General features: G+C 40.1%; 1 protein-coding gene across 1 annotated transcript in view; it reads left to right on the forward strand.

Annotated features, from left to right (window-relative positions):
- The window catches only part of LOC122564411 (death-associated protein), a 91,396-nt gene that overhangs the window by 9,565 nt on the left and 63,595 nt on the right, over nucleotides 1-18,236 (forward strand). Inside the window, exon 2 of the mRNA XM_043719236.1 lies at nucleotides 581-683. Within this exon, the coding sequence (XP_043575171.1) occupies nucleotides 581-683 (103 nt within the window). The remainder of the gene's footprint in view (nucleotides 1-580; nucleotides 684-18,236) is intronic.

Here is an 18,236-nt window from a genome sequence, read left to right on the forward strand (position 1 = left end):
GTAAATTCAAGTTTTTTTTTTCTTCTTCAAACGCTGTTTTCTTCCACTTCATTCTACAGTTTGACTACCCTCCCATCCACTACTTCTATGAACTCCAGGCTCATTCAATCATCTCCAACTCTAATTCAATTTTCTGAGTGTGTGCCTTCATACAGTAACAGTTAACTCTGCCAGTTCAGGAAGATGTTAAATTTCATGTCTTGAGGAGAGCCAATATACTGAGAGATGTGGGTGATTAGGTAAATGCAGAATTGATACATCTGGGAAAGCTCATACCTCAAAGGAATGTTTTGTTACTAAACTGTACCTTGTGCATCCAGCCACACACAACAAGGAGTTAATGATATTGTTCAGTAGTACTGTAAATGATTTCATTTATGATTTTAAGATACAATCTAACTACTAAGGAGGATTAAGATTTACAGTGATTTGTAAAACTTTATTATGCATTTTCTTCTGTGTCTCACTCTTGTGCTCGGTGTCCCCCACTTGCCCATCCCAACCTTTTTCTACTTGCTCTCCTCTCTCTCTTTTTCTGCTGCCCTTTATTTACTTTTTTATTTGTCTGCTGTGTCTTCAGTCAAAGCAGGTGGTATGCGAATTGTGAAGAAACATCCAGGCTCTGTGCCCCATGTTTCTGCAGCAGAGAAAGACAAGGAGAGTGAAGACTGGGAAAGCAACAGGTGAGATTGACTTATCTCCAAGTGGAGCAATTGATAAATGTGCTTTAAAAAGTAGGGCGGGAGCTGATGCAATGTTTTAGTTTGCTGTAGTTACAGGTATGTTTTAGCATGAGATTAGTGTATCAATGATAATGGCATAATGAAGAAAAATTGGCAACATGAACAGTCTTTTTGCACTGTCTAGCTTGCTCTAATCTCATTTGTGGTTGTGCACCAAACATGGAGACTGCAATTTTTTTCTGTTCATAAAGGAGTAACAAGGTTATAATTCATTTCAAAGATATTCTAAACCCTATTTGTGGAACTGTGTGAATAAAGGGAATTGACTGGGTGGTAAAGTGAGCATGTGAATCTAGCTTCTCCAAAGCGAGAGCATCATAACGAACCATCCAGTCCCTTTCTAGCCCCTTGCATCTGGTAACGTCTTTAGAGACAAAAGGGAAAACCCCAAACTACTAAAGAAACAATTGTGGACAATTCCTCAACTCCTTCAGGTGAGTTTTAAAAGCAGCTGAGAAAAACATGGTCATCATACCCTTTGTATGATGTGATCTCTGCCCTAATCAAAAATCAATCTCTGCTTCAGTTTTGAAGGGTACAATAAATCAGTACTCAATGCACTGACCAGCTTTTTTTTTTCTTTAGTTCATCTTTGCCTTCCTTCAATTGTGTTGCCAAGGTAAAGTGAGACATGGGAAATGTATTTAATCTTATCAGATGAAATTAACAGTTCCTCAGCTTACTAAATTCATTTCATGAACCTCTTTTGGGCTATGGATTGATTTAATTGTTTTAAAAATAAACGTGAATGCCGAGAGTCTCGTGGGATTGACCGAAGTCTTGTTGGTACTGAGATCACTAAGCAAAATTAATTATTTCCCATTCTAAAAGATGCTGAGCCAGGAAATACATGAACAAGAGTGGGCGTCTCAGTCTTTTTGAGCTTTTCCACCATTTAATAACGTTATGGCTGGCCTGATTTTAATGTCAATTGTATGGTCCTGCATATCCCTAATTTATTTTTCATCTACTTGGTAACCAAGAAACTATCTACCACTCTGGATGTAGGTTTGCTTGCTGAGCTGGAAGGTTAATTTTCAGACATTTCGTCATCATACGAGGAAACCTCTTCAGTGAGCCTCCGGACGAAGCACTGCCCGTGTTTCCTGCTTTCTATTTATATGTTTGGTTTTCCTTGTGTTGGTGATGTAATTTCCTGTCCTTTTTCTCAGGGGGTGGTAAATGGAATCCAAGTCAATGTATTTGTTGATAGAGTTCCACTTGGAATGCCATGCTTCTAGGAATTCTTGTGCATATCTCAGTTTGGCTTGTCCTAGGATGGATGTGTTGTCCCGGTCCAAAAGGTGTCCTTCCTGATCTGTATGTAAGGTTACTAGTGAAAGAGGACCATGTCGTTTGCATAGGAAATGATGTCACAACAGTAAATGACATCACCAACCCAAGGAAACCCAAACATAATTAGAAAGCAGGAAACACCAGCAGTGCTTCCTTCGGAGGCTCACTGAAGGTGATGAAACGTCTGAAAATGAACCTTCCAAACCTATATCCAGAATCTCCACCTGAGCTACAAATCTTCTCAAAACTCATTAACTATCTACCACTGCATTAAAATAATTAAAGGTTCTGCATCCACTGCCTTTTGAAGAAAGGAATTCCAAAGGCATTCAAACTTCAGAGGAAAAGAAATGTTTCCTCATCTCTGTTTAAATAGGTGCACCATTGTTTTTAAACTGATCCCTTACTTTAGACTCTTCCACAAGAGGGAACATGCTTTCCACATCCATCCATCAAGCACCCTCAGAATTTTTTATGTTTCAATTAAGTTGCCTCTGACTCTTCTAAACTTCAGAGGGTACAGGCCTTGCTTGTCTAGCCTTTCGTTATCACGCAGTCTGCTCGTTTCAGGTGTTAACCCAGTAAATCTTCTCGGAACAGCTACTAACAGATTAACATCCTTCTGTAAGGATGATCCCTGGAATGGTAGGTTTAACATATGATGAATGGCTGAGGATCCTGGGATTGTATCCATTAGAGTTTAGAAGGTTGAGGGGAAATCTAATAGAAACTTACAAGATAATGCATGGCTTAGAAAGGGTGGATGCTGGGAAGTTGCTTCCTTCAGGCAGGGATACTAGGACCCATGGGCACAGACTTGGAATTAGAGGGGGTTAACTTAAAATGGAAATGAAGTGACATTTCTTCAGCCAGAGAGTGTTGGGCTTGTGGAATTCATTGCCACGGAGTGCAGTGGAGGCAGGGACGTTAAATGTCTTCAAGACAGAGATTGATAAATTCTTAATCTTGCAAGGAATTAAGGGCTACGGGGAGAGTGCGGTTAAGTGGTGTTGAAATGCCCAACAGCCATGATTGAATGGCAGAGTCAACTCGATGGGCTGAATGGCCTTCCTTCCACTCCCCTGTCTTATGGTCGGATAGTAACTGGTACTGTACACATTGCTCCAGATGTGGGCTCACCAATGCCCTGTATACAGGTAGTTCTGGGATAGCGCGTGTTTTGGTGGCACGATTTGGTATAATGTGAAAAATTAGGGAACAGTATTTTCAAGAATGCTTGCCTCCGTTAGCAATGGTGCGATTCCAGTGGGATCGGTTCACGTGCTTCGTTCTGTGCATGCGCCAAAATCTTTGTGCCATTCTGCACGTGCGCCACTGTGCACGCCATTCTGCATATGCACAACGTTGGTGCCTGTCTTTGTGCTGCTCTGCCCATGCACTGATGTCAGCACTGAAGTCTCCGCATCATCCTGCGCATGCGCAATGTCAGCTTCCAAGAGAACAGCTTTCTGTGAGAGGTACAGTATGGAGAGCAACTTTCTTACGTTTTTTTTAATGTACTGTATTAAGTTTACTTTTGTTTCATTAATAAATATGACTTCAACCTTCGTTCAGGCTGCGCTATACTTTGCGTTAGACTTTTGGGTAATTTTTGAGCGATGGTGAGTGATATTCTTTGCTAGTCTGCCCCTAACTCCACTTAGGCCCCATTATTTATATTGAGCATTTTTCTATTAAGCGAAAATTTGCTGGAATGCAACTCCAGCGTCACAGGCGAGCTACCTGTAACTGAAACATAACCTTCCTACTCTTTTTTTTTTATTCGATTCCCATCACAATAAATCATAACACCTTCAAAGGCATATCAATAGGTTTTGGAACACCCTTGATAGATAATATATTCGCTAATTGTATTTTCTTGAGTTCCTCCCATTCTTTCAATTCCTATTTTAAGCTATTTCTGGGATGGTACATGTATCTCCTCGTGAAGACCAACACAAAATATCTGTTCAATTTGTCTGCCATGTCTTTAGCCTCCATTATTAATTACCCAAATGCAGTAAGCTGTTGTAGAATCATAGAATGATACAACCCTTCAGCCCATACTACTGGTACTAGGTACTGAAAAAACTATCAGTAAGTCCTGCTTAGTTGCCTTTTCCTCATAGCCCTGCAAATTTTTCTCCTTAAAGTATTTATTGAGTTCCCCTCTGAACGCTGATGCGTTACTTCCAGCAGTCTTTCAAGTGATGCTTTACAGATTATCATTACTTTGCAAGAAGTATTCTGCCCATTCAAAATGGCTCAATTTTCAAATAAAATGTAAATATTGTTTAAAAATTTATACCTCCGTCACCTCTAAATGGACCCCACCACCAGGAATATATTTCCCTCCCCACCCACTTCCACTTTCCCCAAAGACCATTCCCTCCATGACTACCAGGTCAGGTTCGCGCCCCCCAACAACCCACCCTCCCTTCCTGGCACCCTCCCCTGCCACCACAGGAATTGCAAAACCTGCACCCACACCTCCTCCCTCACCTCCATTCAAGACCCCAAAGGAGCCTTCCACATCCATTAAAGTTTTACCTGCACATCCACCAATGTCATTTATTGCATCCATTGCTCTCGATGCGGTCTCCTCTACATTGGGGAGACTGGATGCCTCCTAACAGACCGCTTTAGGGAACATCTCCAGGACATCATCACTAATCAACCCCACTGCCCTGTGGCCCAACATTTCAACTCCTCCCTCCCGCTCTGCCGAGGACATGCAGGTCCTGGGCCGCCTCCACCGCTGCTCTCTCACCACCCGACGCCTGCAGGAAGAACTCCTTATCTTCTGCCTCAGAACACTTCAACCCCATGGCATCAATGTGGATTTCACCAGTTACCTCATTTTCCCCTTCCCCACCTCACCCCAGCTCCAGCTTCCAGCTCAGCACCGCCCTCATGATTTGTCCTGTCTGCCTATCTTCCTTGCCCTAAACGTCGATTTCGAAGCTCCTTGGATGCTGCCTGAACTGCTGTGCTCTTCCAGCACCACTAATCCAGAATCTGGTTTCCAGCATCTGCAGTCATTGTTTTTACCTAGTTGATTTTAACCCTACTGCGAATCCTCTTGCAAGGATGCCTGCCTTGAAGAAGTTTTCCTCCTCTCTCTACAAGAATCTCAGGGAGTCCCTCTCCCACATCCAGAATCTGGTTTCCAGCATCTGCAGTCATTGTTTTTACCTATCTTCCTTCCCATCTATCCACTCCATCCTCCTCTCTGACCTATCATCTCCATCTCCACCCCCACTCACCTATTGTACTCTATGCTACTTTCTCCCCCCCCCCACCCCCTCTCATTTATCTCTCCACTCTGCAGGCACCCTGCCTCTATTCCTGATGAAGGACTTTTGCCCGAAACATCGATTTTCCTGCCTCCTTGGATGTTGCCTGACCTGCTGTGCTTTTCCAGCACCACTCTAATCTAGACTTTAAAAATTATAGTCTATCTCCAGGGTCTATTAGCAAGATGGAGCCAGCTCTAGTGAGTAAAGTAGAAATATTATTATTCTGGTTGGGTACCTTGAGGTTTCTTCATATGACTTATTGCCTTACATTAAGCCACCCTACTCCGTCATCATCCTTCTTTCTCATCTGTAAAAATTATATAACTAATCATTGGGCATTCAAACAAACTGAGAACAGTACTCCATTTTTATTTAAATTCCTCTCTTTTTTTAATCTCCTGCACTGATTGCAAACAGTAGTCTGGAGCTTAATCTTCAAGTCTCTAGGATTACAAATCCTTAAGCAGAGTGTGGTGGTTAATAACAGGGAGAGGAGTTTGGAGTCTTCAGGTGGGTTTGAGAAAGGTGTGTAAAGGAGGAGGTGGTATCACAATGACCGAGGAGTCACCTCCTAAGTGAAGGAGGGATGATATTGGGGCAACATGGATAAACTTAAAAAGTGGATATTCATTGTTGGGACTGCACTACAGACAGCAAATAGGGAGAGATATTGCCAAATTTGAGGTGTAAAAATAATAAGGGATTAGGGAATTTGAACATTCCCAAAATTAACTGAGATAGAAATTATGAAAGACTAGGAGGGTACAGAATTCTTAAAATATCCAGCAGAGCCTTTTAGGCAAGGCTATAGGAAAACCGACTAGAGACAGGGTGGTGCTGAACCTAATTTTTAGTTGTTAGCGAGGGAAAATTTTGGTGACAGTGACGGTAATCCTGTTAAATTCTGCTGAGTTATGGAAAAGACAAAGATGGACATGAAGCAAACTTTCTGAATTTGCGGAATGATTTTTTTTCTGTGATGGGAGCACATGGCCAAAGAAGACTAGAAACAGTTACTTGTAGGAAGGCCTACATGAGAACGGGGGAGTTCTTCAAAAAGAAATTGTGTTTATGGAGCTGATAGGAATGGGCATATGTGGGAATGAGTCAACTAGCCAGGGAATCTTAGATGTCAAGGAATGTACAGGATTAGATGAGGGATGGGGTAAAAGAGAGATTACTATAATAGATGTCAATGCAATGGAAACTGCAAAGGATTACTTAAAATAGGAGACCAAAAACAGAGCATGTTTTTTCTTTAAAAATGGGTAAAATAAAGGGAAATCCAAAGTTGTTTTATAAGTATATTTGGAAGCTAATCATGGTAAAATAAAGGCCTACTAGGGATGAAAGTGACAATCTGTGTGGAGCCAGAATTTGAACGAGATTTTGAATGAGTACTTTGCATCACTATAGAGAAGTCTGATGTAGATATAGAAATCAAAGAGGGCGTCTTTGCTATATGTGAACGAGTTAGCATTGAGAGGGAGGAGGCATTAATGGGGGTTTCAGCTATCCTAAAGGTGGATAAGCCCATAGGCCCAGATAAGATGCATTTCAGCCTGCTGTGAGAGGTGAGGGAGGAGAGTGGAACAATCCTGACATTAATTTTTAAGTCCTGCCTGAACACAGGATAGGTGGAGGCAAAAGCAGGGGGCAGCTAATGTGGTACTTGGCACCTTATTCAAGAAGGGTGGTACGGATAAACCAGGGAACTGTAGGCTGAGTGTGAGTCTATTATCACATATATGGAAACTTTTGGAAAATATTCTGAGGGGCAGAATTAATCACTAATTGGAGAGGCGATGATTAATCAAGAATACCATGGCTTTGTTGGTGAAATCATGTCTGCAAATTTGATTTCCCTTTTTCATGGAAATGATTAGCTATGTAGATGAGGGTAATGTAATTCATGTAGTCCACATAGACTTCATTCAGATTCCTGACATAGTGTCACATGGGAAAAGCTAAGAGCCCATGGGGTCCAGGATAGTTTGGCTTAGTGGCAGGAGACCGTGCTGGTTCAAGTTTGTTTTTGTGACTGGAACCTTGTGTCCAATCGTGTTTGCAGGGTTCGGTATGGAGTATCTTGCTGTTTGTAATGTAGATTAACAATCTCATCACAGATGTAGGAGGCTTGATTAGTTGGCTCACAGATGACACACAAAGATGTGGTCTTAGTAAATAGTGAGGAGGAAAACTATATATAGATGAGCTGGTTGAATGGGCAGAATATTGGCAGATGGAGTTTAATCCTAAAAAATGGGATTCAAAGTTTGTTAGGAAGACATATAGGATACTAGCCTTTTATTAAATGAAGCATTGAAGCGAGAAGTGGGATAAGAGTACTTAATGACTGGCATGGGCTGGTTGAGCTGAAGGGCCTCTTTCTGTGATAGAATACTCAAACTGTATGAAAGTAAGGAATATGAAAGTGAGTGGAGCATGTTGACAAAAACATGTACGAAAGTATAACTGGCTGGAAAATAGCCTTTGAAAATGTGAAAACAAGAGTCCAGAGACAGTATGTCTTTGTTAGGGTGAAAGGCAAGGCTGGTAGGTGTAGGAAATGCTGGATGACTAGAGAACTTGAGGTTTGGTTAAGAAACGAAGAAACCATGTGTCAGGTATAGGCAACAAACATTGCGTGAATCCGTAGGGTATAAAGACAGTAAGAGTATACTAACAAGAAAAATCAGGAGAGCAAAAGGGGGACATGAGATAGATTTGGCAATAGGTTTGAGGAGAATCCAAAGGAATTTTATAAATACATTAAACACAAAAGGGTAACAAGGACCCCTCAGATCAGCAAGGCGGCCTTTGTGTGGAGCCGCAGGAGATCAGGGAGATACTAAATGAGTATTTTGCATCAGTGTTTATTGTGGAGAAAGACGTGGAAGATAGAATGTGGGGAAATAAATGGTGACATCTTCAAAAATCCTCATATTTCAGAGGAGGAGGTGCTGGATATCTTGAAACATATAATGGTGGATAAATCCCCATTACTTGATCAGGTGTACCCTAGAACTCTGTGGGAAGCTGGAGAAGTGATTGCTGAGCCCCTTGCTGAGATATTTTGATCATTGATAGTCGTAGGTAAGGTGCGAGAAGACTGGAGGTTGGCTAACGTGGTGCCACTATTTCAGAAAGGTGGTAAGGAAAAGCCAGGGAGCTATAGACCAGTGAGCGTGTCATTGGTAGTGGGCAAGTTATTGGAGGAAATCCTGAGGGATAGGATTTACATGTATTTGGAAAGGCAAGGACTGATTTAAGGATAGTCAACATGGCTTTGTGCGTGGGAAATAATATCTCATGAGCTTGAGTTCTTTTGAAGAAGTGACAAAGAGGATTGAAGAGGGCAGAGCAGTGGACATGATCCATATGGTCAGTAAGGCATTTGACAAGGTTCCTCATGGTATACTGATTAGCAAGGTTAAATCTCATGAAATACAGGGAGAACTAGCCATTTGGAGAACTGGCTCGAACAGAGGGTGGTGGTGGAGGGTTGTTTTTCAGACTGAAGGCCTGTGACCAGTGAAGTGCCACAGGCATCGGTGCTGGGTCCACTGCTTTTCATCATTAACAAATGATTTAGATGCGAACATAGTAGGTAGTAGTAGGTTAGTAAGTTTGCAGATGACACAAAAACTGGAGGTGCAATGGACAGGAAAGAAGGTTACCTCCGAGTACAACAGGATCTTGATCAGATGGGCTGAGGAGTGGCAGGTGAAGTTTAATTTAGATAAATGTGAAGTGTTGCATTTTGGAAAGGCAAATCTGGACAGGACTTATACATTTTAAAGGTAAGGTACTGGGGACTGTTTCTGAATAAATAGACCTTGGAATGCAGATTTGTAGTTAATTGACAGTGGAGTCGTAGATAGATAGGATAGTGAAGGCGGTGATCGGTATGCTCTCTTTTTATTAGTCAGAGCATTGAATATAGGAGTTGGGAGGTCAAGTTGCGGCTATACAGGACATTGGTGAGGCCAGTTTTGGAATATTGTGTGCAATTCTGGTCTCCCTCCTATAGGAAGGATGTTGTGAAACTTGAAAGGTTTCAGAAAAGATTTACAAGGATTTTTGCCAGGTTTGGAGGGTTTGAGCTCTAGGGAGAGGATGAACAGGCTGGGGCTGTTTTCCCTAGAGAGTCAGAGGCTGAGGGGGTGACCTCCTCGATGTTTTATATAAATCATGAGGGGCATGGATAAGGTGAATAGCCAAAGTCTTTTCCCTGGGTGGGGTCCTGAACTATAGGGCATGAGTTAGGGTGAGATGGGAAAAATATAGAAGAGACCTAAGGGGTGACTTTATTACACAAAGGGTAGTGTGTATATGGAATGAGCTGCCAGAGAAAATGGAGGCGATTGGGCCAGGTGCTGGCAAATGGGACTAGATTTATATAGGATATCTGGTCGGCACGGAGGAATTGAATCAAACGGTCTGTTTCTGCGCTGTATATCTCCAAGACTCTGACTCTGTTACCTCTGCATCCTGCTCCAATAGAGAAATAAAATTCTTAAAGGTAGAAGGAGCTATTATTGACAAGAAAAAAAACTGGCATAAATGATGAATCCAGATCTTTTTATATCAGTAAATATATGGATGTGGTTCACAGTGTTATTAGTTATTTTTTCAATATTTTGCCGAGATATAAATTGTAGAAAATTTTGTTGTACTGGAAGCACTTAAAATGATGTATGTAGGTTTCCAACAATGCGGAACTTAACACTGGGTGCTGCCACTTGGAGCGAGTGTATGCAATAGTTAGCCTAAAGCCCCTCAAATCCAGTTAAGACCTCATCAGATTTCCTTTAGTTTCCTTTTCTTGCTAATAAAAATTATGTTTTATATAGCTGAGAAAGGGCATGAATTAATCCAGCTACACATTCTGTACTGTTGATTCCCTTGGAGAAGGAAGGTTATTGTACCATTCAGGTTATCCTGAGAGCACCACATATACTATAGTGTGTTGCATCTTTGGGAACGTGCTTGTGAAATACAAACTATTCATTGAACAGAACCTATTGTTAACACCAGCATTGTGCCTTGAGATTTATTTTTCTTAAGACACTTTGCACTTTGTTGAAATTTGAAAGTGTTGCTAACAATAGCTAGATCTAGTGAATTTTGTTCAAAAGAAATATTTTTTTTAAGCAACAGAAAATCAATTGAATTTAACTGTCGGAAGAACAATGGAATAAAATGAACTGAATGTAAAAGGATGTCAAAATTAATTATGATTATGGATTTGGCAGTGGGTGAAGAATTGGAGATATAATTAATAATTCAGATATATATTTTGGCTAAATTTAATAGATTTTAAGCAGTGTAGCTAAGGCTTGGGGATTTGAGCTGTTATTGACGCATAGATAAATAATAGCTGTACAATGTTTAAATGGATAGATGCAGTGCATTACCATGTGGAGACATCCACAAGCACAATTAAAGTAGTTTTAGTTCTGCTTTGTGATTTGACAGTTGCACATCTCCGATTACATTGCTCTAAATGAGGCCCATTACACTGTAAAATAGTGATGGCAAAAGAGTGTTTTTTTACTAAAGGGATTTAAAGCAATGATGTGTATTATAATTTGGCTGAAGGTTTTGCAGATTGTAAATTCTTAGAGAAAGCTAATTAACTAACTACCGTGTATACATGAGTAAAAGTCAATCTCCTGTAAAAGTTGACCCCCTAGTTTTGGCCAAAAAATCTGGAATTTTCCATATCTCATGTAAAAGTCGACCCTAGTTCTTCACAGATAACAAAAGATCAACATTTGTGAGTCAAGGTATCCTATACACAAATGTTACTATGAGGAAATGAATTTTTTTTTTGTGCTATTGTGATTTGATGTACAATTCACACCAACTTGGCGAGTAAGTTTAAGAACATCAGGTCAGTCTGGTGACAACTAATCTCGTGGAATAGTCACATACCTATTTGAGGTTTTGAAATTTCGCCATTTTGTGTAGAAATGCCCCCAGAATAAACAAAATAAATACAGCAGCGTTTAAACTGAAAGTTTTTGAAGTTGCAGAGAAGACAAGTAACTATGTAGCAGCAAGAGAATTTTGTGTTTCGGAGAAACCGGAGACTAGAAAAAGATACCAAACCAACTTCAAACAATACTAAAACAAAGATGAGCCAACAGAGGTAAACCTAGCAAGTGTCCACAACTGGAGAAAAAAGTTTGAGTGGGTACTTAAATCGTCAAAATGGAAAACGTGTTAGCCATGAAGCCATCTGAATCTGTGCACAGAACTAAAGAAAAGGAATGGAATTTCTGATTTTAAGGGAAGTGCTGGATGGTGCACAAGGTTCCTGAGAAGGCATGACAGAGAACTATGATTGCACAAAGCTACCTGCTGACCTAGAAGACAAGATCTTACAGTTTCACCAGTTTGTAATCAGAAATCAGCAGAAGGTAGGCTACAAGTTAACGTGCATTAGAAACCTGGATGGAATGCCTATTACTCTCTGCATACTGCAGAATTGAATTGTCAACCAAAAAGGAGAAAAAACAGTATTTGTGAAAACCACTGGCCATGAGAAAAGTAGGTTTATTTTAGTTTGTTCTCGTATGGCAGATGGCACTAAGTTTAAAGCAGGTGGCTGCTTTTAAAAAAAAAACTTTGGCAAAGGACAAATTTCCAAAAGGAATTGTCATCTATATGCATCCACAAGGCTGGATGGATGAAGGTGGATGTAGAAAATTGATAAAGGAAGTTTGGAATTTATGACCTGATGGACTACACAAGGAAGAGTTTGCTCGCCAAGGACCAGTGTCGATCACATCCAGTGAAGAATGTTGTTGATAACATCCAATCACATAACACTGACGTAGCTGTAATTCCCGGCAGACTTAGCTGTCTTGCAACTAGTAGATGTTAGTATCAATAAGCCATTTAATGAGAATGAAGTGAAATAACTGGATGCGTGATGGAGAAAATAAAACATACACAAAAGGAGGCAGTATGTAAACTCCAATACTGCCACAGGTATGTGAATGGATTGTTGATTCATAGTAGGAAATAAAAGCTGACTCCATTTTCAAATATGGAATTTTGAATGCATTGGACAGTACAGAGGACTATTATCTATGAGATGACATAGATGAAGAAGAAGAAGAAGAAGCTGATGATGTACTACCGTTAACTATGGACAGCAAAGATGAAGAGGATCCGTGCGGTGATATCATTCATCCTGATGATCATGAAACTTTATTTGGTGCTGAAGATGTTGAACAATGTGATTTTGCAGGATTTGAATGATTTTTTTGTGTTTTACATATTTAAGATATCATGTAATTGTGATTTAAAGCTGCATTATATTTCTACTTCACTACTTGTATGTATAAATGAGAGCTTACAAATTCATTTTTGTTTCTGTTGGCTTTATCTGTAATTACCATAATTCATTTTGTTTTTGTTTTTCGTTTAGAGATCAATTGGGCTTTTGCTAATGGATATGGGGTTTTGGACTGTAGCCTGAATTTCAGTACCTCAATAGTAGTATCTGTGTAATAATCGATCCAATAAATTTAACCTTACAAGTCTAAAAAATTTGATTTTTACATGAGTATAAGCAGTACTCTAAATTAGAAGCACAAGATTTACAGAACATAAGGGCTTAACTGGGCAAAATAAATAGGAAAGACTAATTTATACGCACAAATAGCAGCATCACATTTTATTTGAAGCTACAATGACCTTTAGGAAAGTAAGAGGAAGGTATAGCAAGAAAGACTTAAATTTGCCAGATACACGTTGAATAAGAAGCTTGCTGCTTCATGGTAATAAAAGAATGGCTCTTTAAAGGGGAAACTTTCCCAGCTGTTGTTGCCAATTTAGGTATACAAGTGTTTTTTTTTAAGTCCAGTGCCATAGTATCCTTTTAATTCTCTGCAAAACTGCACACCCATGTCAAAAGGATGATGTGGTCAGGGGGAGCCATTGTCTCTCAAACCTCCAGCTCTTACTGATGCCTCCAAGTAGCCAGTTGTGCACATCAGGAGTAGAGTTATGGGATCTGAACTCAGCAGTCATGCAAAACTGAGACAATCAACCTTTTCAGTTGTATGGGGCTATCACTCATTCTAATGTGCATTAAGTCTGGCAGTAATGAAAAGAACTGAAGATCTTATCAAGCTCATTGGACAATGGCTTCGAAGGTGGAGGCCAGTTAGATTGTGACACACCCAAAGGCACAGTTAATAAGGCTAGTTTCCCATACACCCTGGGACCTCTCACTGTACAGACTCCACTATTAGTCATGAAAACTGCAAGCTGAAGAATAGGAGATGCAGAAGACTGATTTTTCCTGGTAAATATTGACAGAAAAGGAGAAGCCCTTGTTTAATGAATTAATCATGTCCATGATGGAGTTGACCTGAACTCATGAGTGGTCAGCTTCTGAGATGAAAAGAACTCTTTAAAGAAAGAAATGCAATTTGATAACTTTATCAAGTGGAAAGGTTTGATAACTATATACAGGAATTTCTAAAGCCCTCCAGACCTCCCAGGCTCTCTCATTTGGGCACTGTACTTAAAAAACACACTGACAGCAGTTCACTCCCTGCAACTCTAGAGCATCACTCACCCTCTACTCATCACCTCCACCCATCATTGGATATGTTATAGATCAGGTTTAAAAGGTAGGACCAAACTTGAGCATTGTCTCCCTTGAGGTTCTTATGAATGCTGTACAGGAGTGAAAGTAAGTTCTTTTTTCCCAAAAGTTGGTAACAAGAAGCCAGCTCTAGGCAAGCTAGGTGGTTGTTGAGGTCAGTGCCCAAAATTGGCTTGTGATCCTGGCTCCATATCCCAAGATGCATAATCTCATGTGCTTTGCCAGGTTACTACTGACTCCTCTCTGCTTCATGCTGCTATGAGTATGACTTAGCATTGTAAGGTAACCTCTGCACAGGACACTGAGAAATTGGGTACCAAGCATCTCTGTCAAATACTTCATTTAGTCATCGTCTGTCACTTCATTGCATCTTGTGACAATGCTGTCACTTTAAAAAGGTTATTTTTGAAGAGCAATCATAAAAGCAGAGGTGTGTAGAGCCGAAACAATGGAAGCGAAGTGGCTAGTTCTCCCAGTTCAAGTTTTATTCTAGATTTTTTTTTTAGCTGTAGCAGTCACAAGACATGGAGTCCAGAAATGTTGCAAGCTGCAGTGAAGGATTCCTTAACTTGGTGAAAAGGTTGTTCAAATTCCACTGTCTTTCGCTTGTGTTTCAATGAGAGTGTTCTGTTTTGCTTCATACTTTGAACACCCACTTCACATCTGCCTTTAAAGTAAAAAAAGGTTAGGGTCTAAGATACCTTAAATTATTTTGAGCGAGTTTGGCCTGGTTCACATCAGATGGGAGCCTCTTGTCGGAATAATTCTATGATTCCAGTCTGGGTTTAGGATTGTTGGACTCCGAGGTGGTGAGTGCTAGATGTTAATGTCTTTTGTTTTGGGTGTTGAATTCGGTTGGTTCAAATGGTGCTTCATGTAGTAATGGCTCTGTCAGTCGCTAAGAAATTTCTAGGGGTGGAGGAAGTGACTTTGGGAGTTTTGCAAAAAGTGAGTAATGCAAAGCTATAGGAATTGTTAGACAACCTGGAGTTGGGGTTGCCTTCGTCTGTGAGAAAAGAAGTAATTATGGCAATAGCTTGGTATTTAAATTTGTTGGAAACACCTTGGAATCTTTGGAAATGGCTAGAATTCAATTGCAGACGAAACAGTTTGAACATGAAAGGGGGCAAGCAGTTTGAATTACAGTTAAAAGCAGAAGAAAAAGAAAAGGGGAGAATCACTCTGGCAGAACAAAAAGAAAAGGAGAGAGGAGAAAGAGAAGAGAGTTTGAACTTCAGAAGTTGGCAATTAGACAAGAGAGTTGGCATAAAAGGATGGAGGTGAAGGTAGAAGTAGGCTTAGAGAGGGGGGTAGTGAGGATGAGCAAACCTATTGCAGTAAAAGGCCTAGTGGTGATCTGTTTAAATATAAGCAAGCATTGTCTAAATTTGATGAAGGATGTGTGAGGTCTTTTTCATCTCATTTGAGAGAAAGTGGCTAAACAAGTGAAGTGGCCAGTAACCATGTAAGTTTCATTGGTTCACACAAAGTTAGTAGGTAGAGTTAGTGAGGTATTTGCATCACTATCAGAGGAGGTATCTGGGGTGTATGAGGAGGTGAAGAAAGCCATCTTTTAAGTGCATAAAAGCTTGCGCCAGAAACCCACAGACAACATTTCAGGAATCCAAAGTGGGGGGGGTCTCTGGTCAAACATACATTGAGTTTGAAAGTAACTTTAGGTGGATAAGGATATTAAAAATTAATCAAACGTATGATGCTGTTAGAGTATTATTTCAGGAGTTCAAAAATTCACTTCCCAAGGTAGTGAAACGTATGTGGAAGAGCAGAGAGTTAAAACTGCAAGATTATCAGCTGAAATGGCTGATTGAGTTAGTTCATAAATAAAAGTTTAGCTTCTGACATCAATTTCAGTTCTTGAGGGATAGAAATTGTGGCAAAGGGAAATCCTGAGGTGGTAAGGGAAAAGTTGATCTCATTGAAGATAGCCTACCATAGGATAAAAAGGAAACCCATGAAGGGGAAAGAGATTAAAAGACTCTGGTGTTTTCACTGCAATCAAGTAGGCCACATGCAGTCAGTGATAGAGGTTTAGAAACACCATCTGGAAGATAAATGTAGGAAAACAGGGTAAGCCAGTGAATTTCGTTGGAGTGGTTGAAAAGTGGAAGCCAAGAAGTTAGCCCAGAGTGTATAACCTGTTCGGAGGTTGGTTGAGAAGGAAATGCAAGATCTTAAATCGTTTTATTTGCGAAGCTAAAGTTTACTCAATAGGCCAGGAGTGGCAGGAAGTGAACTGACAGTATTAAGAGATACAAGATCATGTAAATCTTTGTGAGATAAGGAGGTATGTAATTCAGAAGGAAAATTGCCAGAAAAAGTGCTGGTTTGTGGAATTCATGGTGAGACGAGAAGTGTTTCCTTACGTAGAGTGAGGTTGGTGTGTCCAGTGAAAAGTAGAGAAGTGGTGGTAGGCCTACTGAAAGAACACTCTGTTCCAGTAATACAATTTGTCCTTGGTAGCAATACAGCTGATCACAGATAGGAGTGCTGTCTACTGTGGTGAAAAGCCAGTGGAAAATCAAGCAACTGAGGTATTACAGAAGTATGGTTAGAGTGGTACTGGAAAAGCACAGCAGGTCAGGCAGCATCCGAGGAGCAGGAAAATCGATATTTTTCGGGCTTTTGCCTGAAACATCAATTTTCCTGTTGCTCGGCTGCTGCCTGATCTGCTGTGCTTTTTCCAGCACCATTTTAATCTTGATTCTGATCTCCAGCATCTGCAGTGCCCACTTCTGCCTGTTATAGAAGCATATCCTGGGATTTTTCATGACTGTGTCACAAAGCCAGTAGTTGAAACAAGTGGAGAAATCGAAGAATACAGATAAGGAAGTTGAAATTGAATTATCAGAAACCATGCATGATCAAATGGTGGAGACAAAACAAGAACAGGTGGAGGACAAAGAGGATATTTTTGGTTCAGAGAAATTAACTGAGTTACAACAAAAAGATGAAAAACTGAAGCAATTGTATCAAACATCATGAAGAAGAATGAGTTTATTCCCAAATGTTACTATCTTAAAAATTATCTCTTTGAGGAAATGGAGGCCACCACATGTTAGGCAGATGAGAAATGGGCAGAAATTTGAGTTCTGTTACCAGTGGGTTTTAAAAAGGTGGTGTTGCAGGTAGCACATAAATTACCAGTAGGAGGTCATTTGGGGGTCAGAAAATCTCAAACCCAAATACAAAAACACTTTTACCAGCCTGGACTGCATGAGGATATAGTTGAATTTTGCCAGACATGTTATATACATCTGGTAACTGGAAAACCTCACAGTAATAAAACTAGCATCTTTAATACTCATTCCTGCATTTGAGGAAGCTTTTACAAGGGTCTAAATTGATTGTTATAGGACCCATACTAAAACAAAAAGTGGGAATCAGTATTTGTTGACAGTAAGTCATGTGTTTAGTTTAGATTTCCAGAGGCCATTCCATTATGCAAAATCACAGCTAAAAGGATTTCACTGGATACAGACTACCCATGGAGATATACAATCAGATCAAGTGTCAAGTTTTACATCAAAATTATTCAAGGAAGTTATGAATAGCTTAGGAATAAAACAATTCAGATCCACTGCATACCATCCAGAACTGCAGTAAGCATTAGAAAGATGGCATCAAACATTAAAGACCATATTGAGGGCTTATAAGCAAGACTGTCCAGACGATTGGAATAAGGAATTCCGTTTATGCATTTCAACGTTAGGGATGCACCAAATGAATTGACCAAATTCAGTCCATTTGAATTAGTTTTTGGACATGAGGTGAGAGGATCACTGAAATTAATAAAGGAGAAATTAGGGAGTCAGAATTCAGAGACCACATACTTGGGCTGTGTGTCAAATTTTAGGGAATCATTAAATAGAGTGGGGAGGGGGGAGTTGGCTAGACAGTGTTTAAAAATATCACAGCATTTGCTGAAATAGGACACGGAGAAGAAATCAAAAACTCTCAATTTTGCTAACGAAGATAAAATGTTAATGTTACTTTCAGTGACAAATGAACCTATAAAAGCAAGTTTTAGTGGACCTTATCATGTCAAAGGAGATTGAGTGGGGTGAACTATTTGATAAGGACTCCAGCTGGAAAGAAGACTCGGTGTATCATGTGGATATGCTCAAAAGGTATTTTGATAGTGAAGGAAAACAAAAGGAGAATGTATTACTAGTTACAACACAGTCAGGCCTGGTCCACAATGACTACTGGTGTAACACTATTGGTACCACAGTGGTGCTAATCCTC

The sequence above is a fragment of the Chiloscyllium plagiosum genome, chromosome 29 (genome assembly GCF_004010195.1).
Source record: "Chiloscyllium plagiosum isolate BGI_BamShark_2017 chromosome 29, ASM401019v2, whole genome shotgun sequence".
Classification (NCBI taxonomy): Eukaryota; Metazoa; Chordata; class Chondrichthyes; order Orectolobiformes; family Hemiscylliidae; genus Chiloscyllium; species Chiloscyllium plagiosum.